Source organism: Oncorhynchus nerka, linkage group LG3 (genome assembly GCF_034236695.1).
Source record: "Oncorhynchus nerka isolate Pitt River linkage group LG3, Oner_Uvic_2.0, whole genome shotgun sequence".
Lineage (NCBI taxonomy): Eukaryota > Metazoa > Chordata > Actinopteri > Salmoniformes > Salmonidae > Oncorhynchus > Oncorhynchus nerka.
In genome coordinates this window covers 65,285,115-65,301,111 of record NC_088398.1, presented here as the reverse complement: position 1 = coordinate 65,301,111, position 15,997 = coordinate 65,285,115, and the positions used below count along the sequence as shown (strand labels likewise).

General features: G+C 41.7%; 2 protein-coding genes across 2 annotated transcripts in view; both read right to left on the bottom strand.

Annotated features, from left to right (window-relative positions):
* Positions 1-242: 242 nt before the first annotated feature.
* LOC115112469 (chromatin assembly factor 1 subunit B-like) lies at positions 243-10,821 on the bottom strand. The gene is given in 15 exon segments (XM_029639565.2): positions 243-960; positions 1,220-1,299; positions 2,648-2,762; positions 2,765-3,249; positions 4,024-4,183; positions 4,296-4,387; positions 5,004-5,073; positions 5,934-6,027; positions 6,446-6,530; positions 6,680-6,776; positions 7,928-8,031; positions 8,152-8,272; positions 9,736-9,868; positions 10,173-10,302; positions 10,738-10,821. Coding segments are annotated over 14 exon segments (1,884 nt in total). The 5' UTR covers positions 10,299-10,302; positions 10,738-10,821; the 3' UTR covers positions 243-838.
* A 1,366-nt stretch (positions 10,822-12,187) lies between these two features.
* LOC115116585 (MORC family CW-type zinc finger protein 3-like) overlaps positions 12,188-15,997 on the bottom strand; it is a 29,548-nt gene continuing 25,738 nt past the window's right edge. Inside the window, exon 19 of the mRNA XM_065014693.1 lies at positions 12,188-15,604. Coding sequence (XP_064870765.1) covers positions 15,457-15,604 — 148 coding nt within the window. The 3' untranslated portion in view covers positions 12,188-15,456. The remainder of the gene's footprint in view (positions 15,605-15,997) is intronic.

Genomic DNA, 15,997 nt, shown 5'->3' with positions numbered 1-15,997 from the left:
CTCGACACAATCCATTCTCATAGCTCTACGGATAATTCCTTCGACCTCATGGCTCGATTTTTTCTCTGACATGCACTGTCAACTGTGGGACCTTATCGACATGCGTGTGCCTTTCCAAATCATGTCCAATCAATTGAATTGACCACAGACTGCAATTGAGATGTAGAAACAGCTCAAGGATGTTCAATGAAAACAGGATGCCCCTGAGCTTATTTGAGTCTCATAGCAAAGAGTCTGAATACTTATGTAGAAAAGGTTTGTTTTTAATAACTTTGCAAAAATGTCTAAAAACATGTTTTCACTTTGTCATTATGGGGTATTGTGTGTAGATTGCTGAGGAAAATGTTTTATGTAATACATTTGAGAATAAGGCTGTCGCATAAGAAAATGTGTAACAAGTCAAGTGGTCTGAATACTTTCCAAAAGGCACTGTATATAGTGTACTAATATAATACTTATACAGACAAAAATTCTGACTAAAAGTCAATGACCATTGAGTTTCATACGTGATCTAGGCTTCTTTTAGACTGAGGTGGTTTATCTTATTTTAAACTTTTTGTTTCATATCCTTTATTTAAATTTCACAATAACCTGGTTATCCACCAAAAAGAGCTACAGATTGAGAACGTGAAGTTACATAATAACGTTAGAAGGAAAATGCCAGTCTTCGCTCTGTGAACTTGTGTGTTTTAACTGACAACACCAGTCTATGCAGTTCAGTAGGCTAAACTCAAAGTGTGTGTGTGAGTGTAGGAGGATAATATGTGAGTTGCATGTTGACACCACTCTCTGTGCTGCTCTGTACTCGTGCTTCAGTGTTCTTAGTAACGTGGGGTCCTTAGGGTTTGGGTGTTGACCCTGAGGCTGGAGCCACCCCTGTCTTGCCTGCCAGGGTGTTGGTTTTGGTCCGCTTGGACTCTGGGGGCTGGCACACAGGGTCAGTGGGGGGAGAGGGCCGTTCTGGGGAAATAAGTTGAACCAAAAGAGATGCATCAATCATAGGCAGAATACTGGACTGGATAAAACAAACAGTTCTTATAGGAATAAGATTTCACATAATTTAGTATACTCAAATGTTGTTGATGTTTCATTAGTTGGGCTCTCAGAGGCAGACCCCATTACAAAGAACAGTAATGATAATACTGTCCATAGCCAATCGCTGGTCTTGTTGTAAAGTGCTTGGCCAATCGCGTCATAAGTTGTTGCAGGATATACTGACCATGTTTGGCTTTCTCTGTGGAGGAGGGTGTGCTGAAGGCAGCTGGAGATCTGGAGATGACAGGAGTCAGAGATATCCGTCTGAAATCAAAAGGTAGAGAGAGAGAACAGTCACTTAGAAGGGGATTCTACCCGACTCTTGAGTAGGTACGGTTGGGGCGGCAGGGTAGCCTAGTGGTTAGAGCGTTGGACTAGTAACCGGAAGGTTGCAAGTTCAAACCCCCGAGCTGACAAGGTACAAATCTGTCGTTCTGCCCCTGAACAGGCAGTTAACCCACTGTTCCTAGGCCGTCATTGAAAATAAGAATTTGTTCTTAACTGACTTGCCTAGTTAAATAAAGGTAAAATAAATAAATAAATAAATAAAGGTGGCTGAGGAATTAGTCCTAAGACAACAGCAGAACTCAACATACAGCTACTATTCTATCAGTGGAGGCCTACATAAGAAACACTTCCACCTAATTTAGGATTCATAGAGAAAAGGTAGACCTACAAATATAACTTCACTTCTGCCCATTCAATCTGTGTTCATATAGACTGATAATGTCCCACACACACAGCCCATCTATTATCTGCCGGCAGCTTCTCAGGATAATCAGTACTTGATTAACAGTGGGGAGGTCCAACAAACCCTGAATACCAGACAGGGTGCCGCAAGCACGCTCATCATTTTGTCACACAACAAATGACAAATCATCTGCAACATCTGAAAATCTAAGTTTACAAAATAAATCACAACCATTTGCAATAAATGGAAACATTAGTGGGGAAATGGCTCAATGTCCTTCCCTACACTAGACATGCTGCCTGGCTGGTGCTCCCATCTCCCACCAGCCTCTCCCAGTCTAACTGCTCCTTTCCATCCAGTGATGTGGCAGTTATGTAGTAGCTGTATGTAGGCACCAGTCAGGCTGTCTGGCTCCACTCACCACAGGCCATTTGAATGAGAGTTTGCATACATTTACATACCGTAGTCTTGCGAGAGATAGCGAAGCAGTCCGGCTACCTCGTTTTAGCATCTAGGCTATAGCATCAAGCAGCATTACATTTACATTTTAGTCATTTAGCAGATGCTCTTATCCAGGACAACTTAGTTAGTGCATTCATCTTAAGACAGCTAGGTGGGACAACCACATCAAAATAAGTACATCTTTCCTCAATAAAGTAGTTATCAGAAAGGTCAGTTCCAGTAGGAACAGTGAGAGCAGGATAGTTCTGAGCTTATGGACCAGGGGCAGACATTATAGCGAGAAGGGTGACGCACATGATGAGTGATTCAACCAGGATCAAGATACATCAGCGTGCAAAAGCTACTCACACATGCAGACACACACCCTCACGAAATACACGCACCAACTCTGACTCACAGGCAAGCATATAAACAGAGACAGGCAAAAACACACACACAATCTTGTATTTGTGCTCTTACCTGGGGGCAGGCCCTTTAGGGGTGGTGCTAGCTTTAGGGGTGCTGGGGCCCAGGGTTTTACCACTGCTGCATTGGGCTTTTGGCGTGAGGCAGGGCTGGGCTATAGAGGGGCGAGGGGGGTGTTGGGGGTAGAGAGGGTGAGGCGAGGCTGCTGAGGGGTGGAGGGTGTGCTGGTGCTGGCCGTGGTGGGGGTTTTGGGGGCACTAGCAGCAGGCGCTTTGGGGGTGCTGGGCTTGCCCCACCCCTCCAGGGTGTTGAGGGTGATCCTACGGGGCTGGGTCTTGACCCTACCAGGGTTCTTCTTCTCCTCTCCCCCAGGGGTCAGGAGGGGGCCAGGCGAGGTGAGGGAGGAGATGGGGGTGCTGGGGGCCTCTTTAGGGGTGGGGTGAATAGGGGCGGTGCGCTCTGTTGTTTTGGGGACGGGGGACACCGTGCGGGCCGTTGCAACCTTCTTGCCCTTCTTTTCGAGCCCGTTGCCAGGGGTGACGACCTCCAGGACAGGGGGCTCCTTGAGGGGCGTGCCCAGCTCGCCAGGGGAGAAGGACAGGAAGGAGCAGTAGCCATCTGTAGACGACACCGCCAGGAAGGAACCATCCCGAGACCTACAAAAGGATATGACATCACTAAAGAGACTGGGTAAAAACACCACAGACCGGAACAATGCCACAGACCGGAACAATGCCACACAACGGAAGAATGCCACACAACAACAACTAATCAAACAGTACTTAGAGGTTACCCCTAAACACTGACACAGGATCAGATATTTTTCAGTGCAGTTTAGGATTGGGAGTAGTGGGGTCATCGGATCCTAGATCTGTGGTTAAGGCATCTTCTACCTCAAGCTCATCAAAAACAGAGCGGAATGTTTTGCTCTTAATTGTAATCAGAGGGCTGATATAAATGCTATGCTGCCAGTCTCTCTTGGCTTAGAGTTGAAGAGACACTGACTACATCACGTATTTTTATAAGAAACATCAATGTGTTGAAAATCCCAAATTATTTTCAGTCAACTTATACACACAGCTCTGACACACAAACTTACCCCACCAGACATGCCACCAGGGGTCTTTCACAGTCCCCAAATCCAGAACAAATTCAAGAAAGCGTACAGTATTATATAGAGCCCTTATTGGATGTAACTTCCTCCCATCTCATATTGTTCAAATAAACAGAAAACCTGGTTTTAAAAAACAGGTAAAGACCTTGCGGGCACAACACCTCTCCCCTATCTGACCTAGATAGTTTGTGTGTATGCATTGATATGTAGGCTACATGTGCCTTTTAAAATAAATGTATGTAGTTCTGTCCTTGTCTAATGATGATGTTCTGTATTGTGTCATTCTGTATTATGTTGCATGTTTTGTGTGGACTACCAGGTGAGGTCGCTGAGTGTGTGGTAGTGGATGTTGGAGACGTAGCCGAAAGGTAGGGTCTGCTGAGTGTCATAAAGGAAGATGGAATCCTCAGAGGCCACAGCAAACACCAGTCTGTAGGGCAAGCCAAACGTGTTGGGCAGGGGCTGGGCACTGCCATCTGGGGAGCAGAGAGAGAGTTAGCTATCCTTTTAGATCTTGGGTAATAAGAGTTTGCTGAATAAATGAAATATATAAATGAGTAATAATCAGTAGAAGAGCTGTGTCTTTACCCTCTCCCTTCTTGGTCCTCAGCTCAAAGTAGACAGGGCAACAGCGTACAGCCAGGGTGGCTTTAGCAGGGCAGGGCAGGTGAGCTATGGGCCTAGAATACAGAAAGGCAGATGCATCCAGTTTCACCCTTACTCTGATACAGCTACACACTAAGAGAGCAAGACTTATTAGAGCTGGGATGATAAACTGAAAATGATCCACACTGATCAATTATTGCAGGTATTTGGCCGATATCGTTCATTACGATAGCCTATATTAGAGAAAAGTTCTAAATTTAAAAAAGTTTGCTAATATGGGTGATTGTTAATGGGACAATTAATGGGTACAACCATCAAACTAGTAGTAGTAGTTTAAGAATCAATTATTTTAAAAAATGGTGCACATTAGTGTTATAAACCTTTCGTTCTCTCATCAATTCAGGCAATTTAACGCACATATTTTTTTTTGTCCATATCCAGCTCTAAGACATACAGTAGAGCAGCGGTTCCCAACTCCAGTCCCTGGACAAGCATGCCTGATTCTACTTGTCAACTAATCATCAAGCTATCCAACAAAATGTGTGTTGCTGGGGGTACTGGAGGATTGGAGTTGGGAAATACTGACCTAGAGCAACAGACCCAGAGACAGCAGCTAACTCCAGACCTGGACAGTCTCAGTTCAATTCATCTTTATTGTCCACAAAAGGGCTATTCGTTGGCAGCAGTTACCTCTTGAGGCTCTTCCTGGAGAAGACGTAGGTGGTGTTGGTGATGTTCTCCCCCGCCTCCACACACCCTGCTACAGAGAGACAGACACAGACAGAGAGGAGAGGGGAGAGGGACACAGAGGGAGAAAAGAGATGGGTTAAACAGGATGTCACCCATGACCTCTACACCATCACAGGATATGACAGCAGCACAGGACACAATTACTTCCTGTTTCAAATCACCAGATGGATGTACAGGATAAAACCTTGTTCACAATGCAGGCCTCCACGCTCAAATCAGTTTTATTTTCCATGTGTGTGTGTGTGTGTGTTCAGACAGCAGTCATTTGCTGACATGGCTATGCTAGTTGTCATAATAACGACAGGTGTGTGCGGTGGTGGTGCTCGTGCTTCCCATCACTCAGAAGTTATGTAACAAGCTAAGGTGACAATGCCTGCCATGGATGTTTCTCAGTAAACTCAAAATCATTGTGCAAGAACACCTTTAAAGGATAAAATGATCCAACTTTCAAAACTAGTCCTTTATGTCTAGCTACAGCAGTCAACTAGTTAGGTAACTGTTTACCTTGCTAGCACATTCACTCATTTGTTTGTAAATAATTAACAAACCAGTTAGCTAGCACATGTTCTTGTCAAACTGTCAACAGAGTAGCTAGCAACCAACAAGATACGCCAAATAACTGTCTAAATAAATCAGTTTTGAACATTCAGACAGGTTGCATGGGAAATCATCCGTTTTGTATCGGACTTCAAACCACCTACGAAGGTGGTTTAAAATGTGGCTTGAGACATCTGAATGCATTTGCTTTATGGCTGTTCAGACTGCAGGAAATGAAACAGATTCGTATCAGATACGCAAAAAATTGTATTTGAATCACTTCAAACTACCAATGTGAACAAGGCTTAGCTGTTTCTGTGTGAGTGCGTTTACCTGGGGCGAGCAGGAAGGAGCCGTCCGGTGTGAAGGTGAGGCGTCTGAAGAAAGACCTCATGCTGTCGTCATGGAACATTCGGTACTGTTTCACCTGCACACAAATAAAACAGACAAACACCATCACATTAAAGAGTGTTTGGTGTGTGTATGATTGTGTTTAGTGTGAGTGTAAAGTGTGTGTGTGTGTATAGACAGCTGTTTAGCAACAAAACTGACACATATGGGGCAAAACAGACAGAGTTGGCTTAGTGTTGACATCATCTAAGCTATAGTTCGTCTCCTGTCAAAAAACCTCAAAACCAGACATGGTATCAAGAAAAAGACAAAACTAGCTGAAACAATGTTACTTACAATTCTCCAATGGTAGCTTATTGTCATAGTTGGCAGCTTTCTGGCTATGCAGAATCAAAACACAGACTTCTACCCCATTGAAGTGTGCACATTGTTTTCTTTACGTTGTCAGCGAACCCATCTATGGGAGAACGTTTGTCCACTCAGCTCATACTGACCTCTCCCTCCGCAGCTGAACCAGAGCTCATCTTACTGACACTGTAGACTTTCCTCCTGCTCTGAGTACTGTACACACGCATCACCCTGAGGGAGGGGGGGACAGATCATCAATCATATAACACTGTTTAAGAAGGTTCAGATCTACAAGTCCATGTTGGTTCTTTGTTTATGTATCATGTTAGTCCCACTGATCACTGATAAAAAGGGGGACCAGAGGCTGGGTGTGTTCCTACCTGTCACAGCTGAGTGTGGCCACATACTGGCCCAGCGGGTCCCAGGTCACTCCCTGCACATAGCTCTTATGGTCATTAAAGATGCACAGCTTCTGACCTGAGAAATACAACACTTATTACCGGTGTTATAACTAATTATAAACTGGGTGGTTTGAGCCCTGAATGTGGATTGGCTGGCAGCCATAGTGCGGTATATCAGACCGTATACCACTGGTATGACAAAACATTTATTTTACTGCTCTAATTACATTGGTAACCGGTTTATAATAGCAATAAGGCACCTCGGGAGTTTGTCATATATGGCCAATATACCACGGCTAAGGGCTGTATCCAGGTATAAAAAGATCAAGGACATCAACCACCCGAGCCTCAGCCTGTTCACCCCCGAGCCTCAGCCTGTTACCATCCAGAAGGTCAGTACGGGTGCATGAAAGCTGGGACCGAGAGACTGAAAAACGGCTTCTATCTAATCCTGAACGTTGATTGGTTAAAATCGCATTCCAGACGGTGTCTATTACACAAGTTACCACCGGCTAAATCTATGACGTTAAAATGCCTATTTACTCTGTTCCATCTGACTGCACAATTCACCATCATCAGCCCAGACAGGGAAGTTATAAACTTGATCTCCACTATAAAAAGCATCTAGACATTATCTCACATTTCTTTAAGACATTTAGTTTTCAACAGCAGAGATTTATATCAACCTTGCTGTCTGTCTCTCTGACATGTGCAACATTGTTTCAATATTCAAATTTGATCTTGATCTCCAACTGTCCCATAGTAATGATCGTGTTGGGGTATTATCCCTTACTGAATAACACACACACAGGTATACAGTTGTGGCCAAATATATTGGCACCCTTGCAGATTTATTAAATAATTCACCTTTTTTTCCTAAAATAAGTTGAAATAAAAAAGAACAACTTTTGGCCACCAACACCTTATTGGATTTTCAACATTACAGAAACAAATGTATTTAGCTCCAAGGTGGCAATACTTTTGTCCATGCCATGTCCTTATTTTCTAAATTAAAATAGTTTAAAAAGTTTACAAAATACTATTCAATCCGCAATGTTGAAAAGCCAATAAGGTGAGGTGACCAAATGTTTTTCTTCAATTTGAATTATTTTAGAAGACCTAGAGAATTCAATTCCAAGGGTGCCAATATACAGTATTTGGCCGCAAATGTAACTGAATAGACATATTTAGACACACAAGCTATATGTAATCTCACACACGTCTTACCCTTTGTTACATCCCACATAATGGCAGTGTTGTCCACAGAACCAGAGACCATGAAGTTCCCATCCCGGGTCCAGCTGATATCATACACATCCTCAATATGTCCCCTACAAAACACAACACCATTTAAACAGTGCACACACAAACAGTCACAAATGTGATTATGAAGTAATACACAGGGAAGGGACAATGTATTGTAGATAAGGGGAGTGATTAAAGGGTATCACCGCAGGGTCTTGACCACGCTCCAGCTCTCCTTGTTGAGCTGACTATCCTCCTCCTCCTGGAACGACGGGGCCTGCTCAGGCTCCTTATTGTCATTCAGCTTCCACAGCAGGATGGCTGAATCTGTTATACAGAGTCATCAACACACAGTCATTAACACACACACTGAATATTTGTTATCAAAGCAGTCTACATCCAGCTAAATTGGCCGATGAAGTCACCAGCGATGGATTTAGTCGCACATATTTTGGGCCGGAGCAGATACATGTCGTTTTCTCAATGTCTATCGGTGTGTGCGTCTGCCCAAGACAGCTCGCGAATAGATTTAGAATATTGATAAGTGACATTTGGATGTCGAGTGTGCATCGTCTCAATGCTCATTTTGACCAAAACACTTGCAGACTTGAGTAATCACTATCGAACACATCAGTAAGTGGTCAATCGATAAAGGCTTAGGGGCCAAGTGTTCGGTTAGAGATTCTGCCCATCTATGACTTGAACATAGTAAAGTACAAAAAAATGTATGCTCTGGATAAGTGTCCGCTAAATGACTAAAATGTAAATAGCGTATTTTTCTTCAGTGTTGGCATCAATCAATGGGTTACAATTGGAGACACTGATCATCCTTGTTCCATTTTATTTCCGATATAGATATATCTTTATGGCAAAACATTTGTCATACAGATGTAGTCAAATATACTGGCACCAATGATGAATATAAACCCTGGGTTGCTGATGCTATGTATTGGACATTGAGAGGCTTTGAAGTCACCGGTTAGCCATATTGGGACTCCTCAGTAGGAGCAGTCCTCCACAGGAATAAATAGAATTCTACAGTATTTCAATTAAATGTAGCAAGGACAAAATTACATGGATTTGAATATTCTTTAGGTGTAGTGGTGACAGTAACATTAATAATGTCAAAAAAGTATACTTAAAGGAAATTGTTTTATATATTTTGTATGTTTAGCTCACATCATTTAATTTAAAAGTATGCATTAAGGTGTCTGTAATAGAATGAATGTGGCAAAGACAAATGCAGACATTAATAAATACATTTCTATAGCTTCCAAAATATATATATATTTTTTTACAATGGTGGGAGAGTACCAAGATGGAGGCATGGTGGCTTCAACACAGCACCCTCGATCAGTAATCTAGTGTATACCGTATATAAATAATTTATTGGCACCCTTGCACTTTACAATGGAGAAGATCGTTTCGTTTTTTTCTTTTTAAAACTGGTTGAATGGCAATGTTTACCCTGTAAGCACCTGCAAAGTATTACAGATTAGATTAATTACACAGTAAATGAGAAAATTGCCTCTAACCAAATTATTTGGAATTTTGAATAATTGTGAACAATCTCAATTTCAGTTTATATATTTTTGATCTTGGTCCTGTGCAGTGGAAATAAAACAAATACACATATAAACAAATGTTTTTTCAACTTATTTGAGAATAGTGAATCATGCAAGGGTGTCAATATACTGTATCTAACCACATCTTTATATATTATAGCAAACTATTTTATTTGTCAATTATGCTATTGTTGATATATACACGTTTGCTACATCGTGACCCACCATCTCCTCCAGAAGCGAGCAGCTCACTGTTGGGGCAGAAGCGCACCACGTTGACAGCCTTGGTGTGCCGTGCAAGGTTGGACAGGAAGTCCACCACTGCTTTCCCATCAGGCCCCATCTCCACACGCCACAACTAACCACAGGAAGTGACCTCACACGTTATAGCATCACACAGACCCACTACACTCATTAGGTCATTATCTCTCTTAATAGTATATCACCATACAATACATTATTACAGTTTCCTTTACCAAGCTCTGTCTGTCTGTCTGTCTGTCTGTGTGTGTGTGTCAATCTGCTAATGCATACAATGTGTTCACAGTGTGTGCATATGAGAGTGAGAGAACAATAGAGACACTTGAAACAACCCCAGAGAATGAATGACTAAACAACAATGGAGTTTTTTTTTAAAAAACAGATAGCTAACTGTTGCTCACCCTGACAGTGGTGTCCACTCCTGCTGTGGCCAGCCTGTGTATGCGGCCCTCTGAGTTGTGCTGGAAGTCCAGACTGTAGACAGGTTCTTTGTTGTGCCACGCAATCTCACATGTTATCACCTTCATCTTGCTACTAAATACAGGCAAAGAGAGTAACGTTAACGTTAGCTAACTGAAAATGCGATGTCAGCTAGACTAGAGACAGCTAGTAACGTTAACAGTTAGTTAGCTAACTACAGCAACTAAACAAACAGCAGCTGTTGTTGTTGACACCGATAGTCACTTGCAATACATACTGGGAAGGCAGTGGAGAAAGTTTGGCCATCAACCACTTCCAAGTGCTCTTAAAGTTACATTCATAAAAATACAAAAAAATAGTTAGCTTGGTAGCTACTGGTTTGCTTAGTTCAGTCATGGCTAAACTAGTTTAATTCGATTGCTGTGTGTTGAAGTAAAACAACTTGCGAAGACACATGAACAATTATATCAAATATTATATCAAATATTGGATTATTCAAATATGCATCCAGAACAAATCCATAAATGTGCATGTATCTCTGCCTACCAGTTTTTTTCCACTGACTAACTTTTCTGCTGCGTCCCGCGCGGAGTCAAATCTACAAGCCGAGAGCAGAGAGAAAACATTGGTTTCCCGCGTAGAGTTCGGAAAAAACTTCCGGTAGGGAAGTCAGCAGTGATAGGCTGAGAAGGGAAGGGGCGGGTAATACCAGAGTAGTCCAGGGGGTTCCACGAGCTTCTATATAGCCACAGATTCCACAGCGAGAAAGTCCAAATTGGCACACACAAAAAAAATTGCTTTTTGCTCTTAATTTAAATTCAGGGTTAGGTTTAAAAGGAAATGGGCGAGGTTTATGACTTGGTGTCAGGAGCTTGCCAGCTTGTAGTCCTAAAAACAGGAAATGATTTAGCTCTGGTTCTTTCAGCCATTTCTATAGACAAAATGAATGTCGAAATAGGATTTTTGGAATACACGCCGAAAATAAGGTCCGAGGTTATTAACACAGGCTAATGACATCTTATGTTTTGTTCTATGAGATAACATGACCTTTATGAAATATGAAGCCTTTATGCAATGTAAATTACATAAATGCTTAAAAAAGTGATTAGCTTATATCATAGAACAAAACGTATAAGATCTCATAAGCCTGTGCTTACCAGACCTTAATTTCATTGTTTATCCAAAAACTCCAAACATTTTTCCAAAGGCTTCATTCAACGAACCACCGTGGTTAGTGCCTACAAAAAGACGCCTTTCATTTTTCACATTGTGAATTTTACAAAATATTCAAGTTAATTGTGTATATGTTGTAGGCTTATATTGGCATGACGTTTTGATAGCTGTGTAATTCTCTAGGACAAGGTGAGTTTTATAATTATATTTGCCTCAATTTACTCTTAAATTCACAATGCAAATGATTGATTCCAGTTAACTGCGCACATCTCTCTAGGACAAGTTATCAAAACGTCAAGCCAAGGTAAACCTACACAAAACACAGACCTTATACAGTAGGTCTAAAATTGCAGATGGAAAAATGTATGGTGAAAAAACAATTAGAACCATTTCCGGGTTGTATGACTCATACTGTGGCACCCAATTGAGTCTGGGTAATTTAAAATCTGTAAATCTGCATTCCAGAATAGCAGAATAACATATGACATGCAAGCCATTGTAAGTGTTTGATGTAATGTAATTTCAGGTAAAAATGTAAGTTTTTTTTTATATTTCCCAACCATTCAGCAAATATACTTTAGCTTTGAAGCTAGGCGCTCTTCTAATGACACCGACTGAATAATGTTTCAGTTTTGATGCCTTCCCAACCCAGTAAATTATTGCTGATCGTGTATGGAAATGTGAAAGTGACAGAGGATTCGTTAGTCAATAAATGTTATTGGGATTTCAAGGTCTGTTTTTTCATTGCATACTTTTAGAAGCAATGTTGGTAATGTATCTTTTGTAGATGCTATATATTGAAAAAAAGTCAACGCATCGTTAGAACAGTGAAAAAAATAAATATATTTTTTAAAAGAAATAATACATCCGGGACAGTTGCATTGCTAAAAGGACAACCAAAATTCCCTCGTGTCGAGAAAACAAAGCACATTCCCACTCTTTAATCCCAATTGAGGGATGAATCACAAATCAATAAATTAACCAGTTAACTTTGATAAACATTCCAGATATAGCTGCTGATTTTCCAGTTAATTAATAAAAAGGTTCAGTTAAATATGGATCATTGAAGATATTGAGTCAGTTGCACGACCTCAATGAGTCAATCTTCATGAACTAGAAAGTTTGGAGTGGTTTGAGCTGTCTAACAATTTGATCCTGCTTTGAAATATAGTGCTTTCAGAAAATATTCAGACCACTTGACGTTTTCCACATTTCTCTTTACATTACAGCCTTATTCTAAAATGGATTAAAGAAATATTTTTCCTCAGCAATCTACACACAATACCCCATATCAACAAAGCAAAAACAGGTTGACATTTTTACTCATTTATTAAAAATAAAAATAGCTTATTTACATAGGTATTCAGACTCTTTCGCAATGAGACTTGAAATTGAGCTCAGGGGCATCCGGTTTCCATTGATCATCCTTGATGTTTCAATAACTTGGGAGTCCACCTGGGGGTAAATTCATTTGATTGGACATGATTTGGAAAGGCACACACCTGTCTATAAGGTTCCACAGTTGACAGTGCCTGTCAGAGAAAAAACCAAGCTGTGAAGTCGAGGGAATTGTCCGTAGAGCTACGAGAATGGATTGTGTCGAGGCACAAACCTGGGGAAGGGTACCAAAAATTTCTGCAGCATTGAAGGGCCCCAAGAACACAGTGGCCTCCTCCATTCTTAAATGGAAGAAATTAGGATCCACCACGACTCTTCCTCAAGCTGGCCGCCCGGCCAAACTGAGCAATTGGGGGAGAAAGGCTTTGGTCAGGGAGGTGACCAAATCATCAAAATCAAATCAAATTTATTTATATAGCCCTTCGTACATCAGCTGATATCTCAAAGTGCTGTACAGAAACCCAGCCTAAAACCCCAAACAGCAAGCAATGCAGGTGTAGAAGCACGGTGGCTAGGAAAAACTCCCTAGAAAGGCCAAAACCTAGGAAGAAACCTAGAGAGGAACCAGGCTATGTGGGGTGGCCAGTCCTCTTCTGGCTGTGCCGGGTGGAGATTATAACAGAACATGGCCAAGATGTTAAAATGTTAATAAATGACCAGCATGGTCGAATAATAATAAGGCAGAACAGTTTAAACTGGAGCAGCAGCACGGCCAGGTGGACTGGGGACAGCAAGGAGTCATCATGTCAGGTAGTCCTGGGGCATGATCCTAGGGCTCAGGTCCTAGTTGAAACCAAGAACCTGATGGTCACTGACAGAGCTCTAGAGTTACTCTGTTGAGATGGGAGAACCTTCCAGAAAGACAACCATCTCTGCAGCACTTCACCAATCAGGCCTTTATGGGAAAAAAGCCAGATGGAAGCCACTCCTCAGTAAAAGGCACATGACAGCCTGCTTGAAGTTTGCCAAAAGGCACCTAAAGTCCATGAGAAACAAGATTATCTGTATCGGTCTGATGAAACCAAGATTGAACTCTATGGCCTGAATGGTAAGCGTCACGTCTGGAGGAAACCTGGCACCATCCCTACGGTGAAGCATGTTGGTGGCAGCATGATGATGTGGGGATGTTTTTCAGAGGCAGAGACTGGGAGACTAGACAGGATAAAGGGAAAGATGAACAGAGCAAAGTACAGATGAAAACCTGCTCCAGAGCACTCAGGACCTCAGACTGGGGTGAAGGTTCACCTTCAAACAGGACAATCATCCTAAGCACACAGCCAAAACAAAATAGGAGTGGCTTTGGGACAAGTCTCTGAATGTCCTTGAGTGACCCAGCCAGAGCCCAGACTTGAACCCAATTGAACATCTCTGGAGAGACCTGAAAATAGCTGTGCAGCAACACTGCCCATCCAACCTGACAGAGCTTGAGAGGATCTGCAGAGAAGAATGGGAGAAACTCCCCAAATACAGGTATGCCAAGCTTGTAACGTAAAAAACCTAAGACTCGAGGCTGTAATCACTGCCAAAGGTGCTTCAACAAAGTACTGAGCAAAGGGTCTGAATAGTTATGTAAATGTCATATCAGGTTTTATTTTTTATAAATTAGAAAAATTGTCATACTGTTTTTGTTTTGTCATTATGGGGTATTGTGTGTAGATCGATGAGGGGGGGGGGGGACTATTTAATCAATTTTAGAATAAGGCTGTAACGTAACAAAATGTGGAAAAAGTCAAGGGGTCTGAATGCACTGCACCTCTCTGGACTCATCCCCCATCTCTTGCATTACAATCTCCCGCATTCGGACCTTAACTTTTAATTAATAATTTACAATTTTGTTAGCGTCCCAGAGGTAGGAATAAGTTTGAAATCCTCTGGAGTGCAAAAACCCTGTTATTTCAAGAGAAACATCAGTCTCAGCTCAAAAGAACAGAGAGGGATTGATAGTACTCTGATAAGACAAACGTGTGACAAGAGTGAGGGAAGAGGTTATGATATCGTACTCCTAGTTATAAAACATACAACACAAAATAAAAATATATGTTAACTCAAGATTTGGGTGAAAAAGTCTTCATTATTTCTTAGCATATAAATGAACATGAGCACATAAGAGTGAATGCAACATTGAATACTGAACTTAATCTGTCTTGATCTAGGAACGATGTAGAACTGATGGTTATGTCTGTTTTGGGAGAGACGGGAGTCCTTCTACCAAGCCACAGAGCAGATCATGGTGGATGACTATTAACTCATCAAGTGAAAACTCCTCTGTTCCTGACATCATTCCAGGAAAGTTCACTGTGGTCACCTGTAATCGAAGAGAAAAACATCTTCCCGGAACACTGACATGATTCTAGAGCCTCCATCCACATTGGAGTAGTAAGTGTTTGTGAGAAGGAGAGGTTGAACTCAGTAACCCCAAAGTTTCAGTGCAAAATAGCTTACTGTTTGTTGCATCATTAAGTACCACCATGGTCATGGAACAATATAAAAGTGTTTGTACAGCAATACAAATAAATACTTTTCAGTTCATTCCCTCTTTCACTTGTAAAAAATCCATAGAAAATACATTTAAAAAGTGTAAAAACGCAGAGGTAAAAGGAGAGGCAGGAAGTCTCTGTGACCATCTCCAGGTCTGCCTCTCCTCACAGAGTTAGATGGAGGACAACCCCTCCATCCATATCCCGCCCCAGGCCCTTACGCAGGCCCCAACGTCTCCACATCAGTAAGAACCTGATGGAGGATCTCGTCGATGACTGGACAGTCGTAGTTGACTTGTTCAAGGTCCAACGCTGGGACAAACGTGACCAGGAGACGACCGATGCTCCTCCGAAGCTCCCTCAGCCTGAGAGACAGACAAAGAGAAAAAGGGTGTTCATGTACAGTGCCTTCAGAAACTATTCACACTCCTTGACTTTTTCCACAATTTGTTGTGTTACAGCCTGAATTTAAAATGGATTAAATTGAGACTGTCACTGGCCTAAACACAATACCCCATTATGTCAAAGTGGAATGATGTTTTTACAAATTAATAAAAAATGAAAAGTTGAAATGTCTTGAGTCAATAAGTATTAATCCCCTTTGTTATGGTAGTCCAATATACGTTCTGGAGTAAAAATGTGCTTAACAAGTCAGGTAAGTTTTTTTTAATGACTACCTCATCTCTGTACACCACAGATAATATGTAAGATCCCTCAGTTGAGCAGTGAATTTCAAACACAGATTCAACCACAAAGAC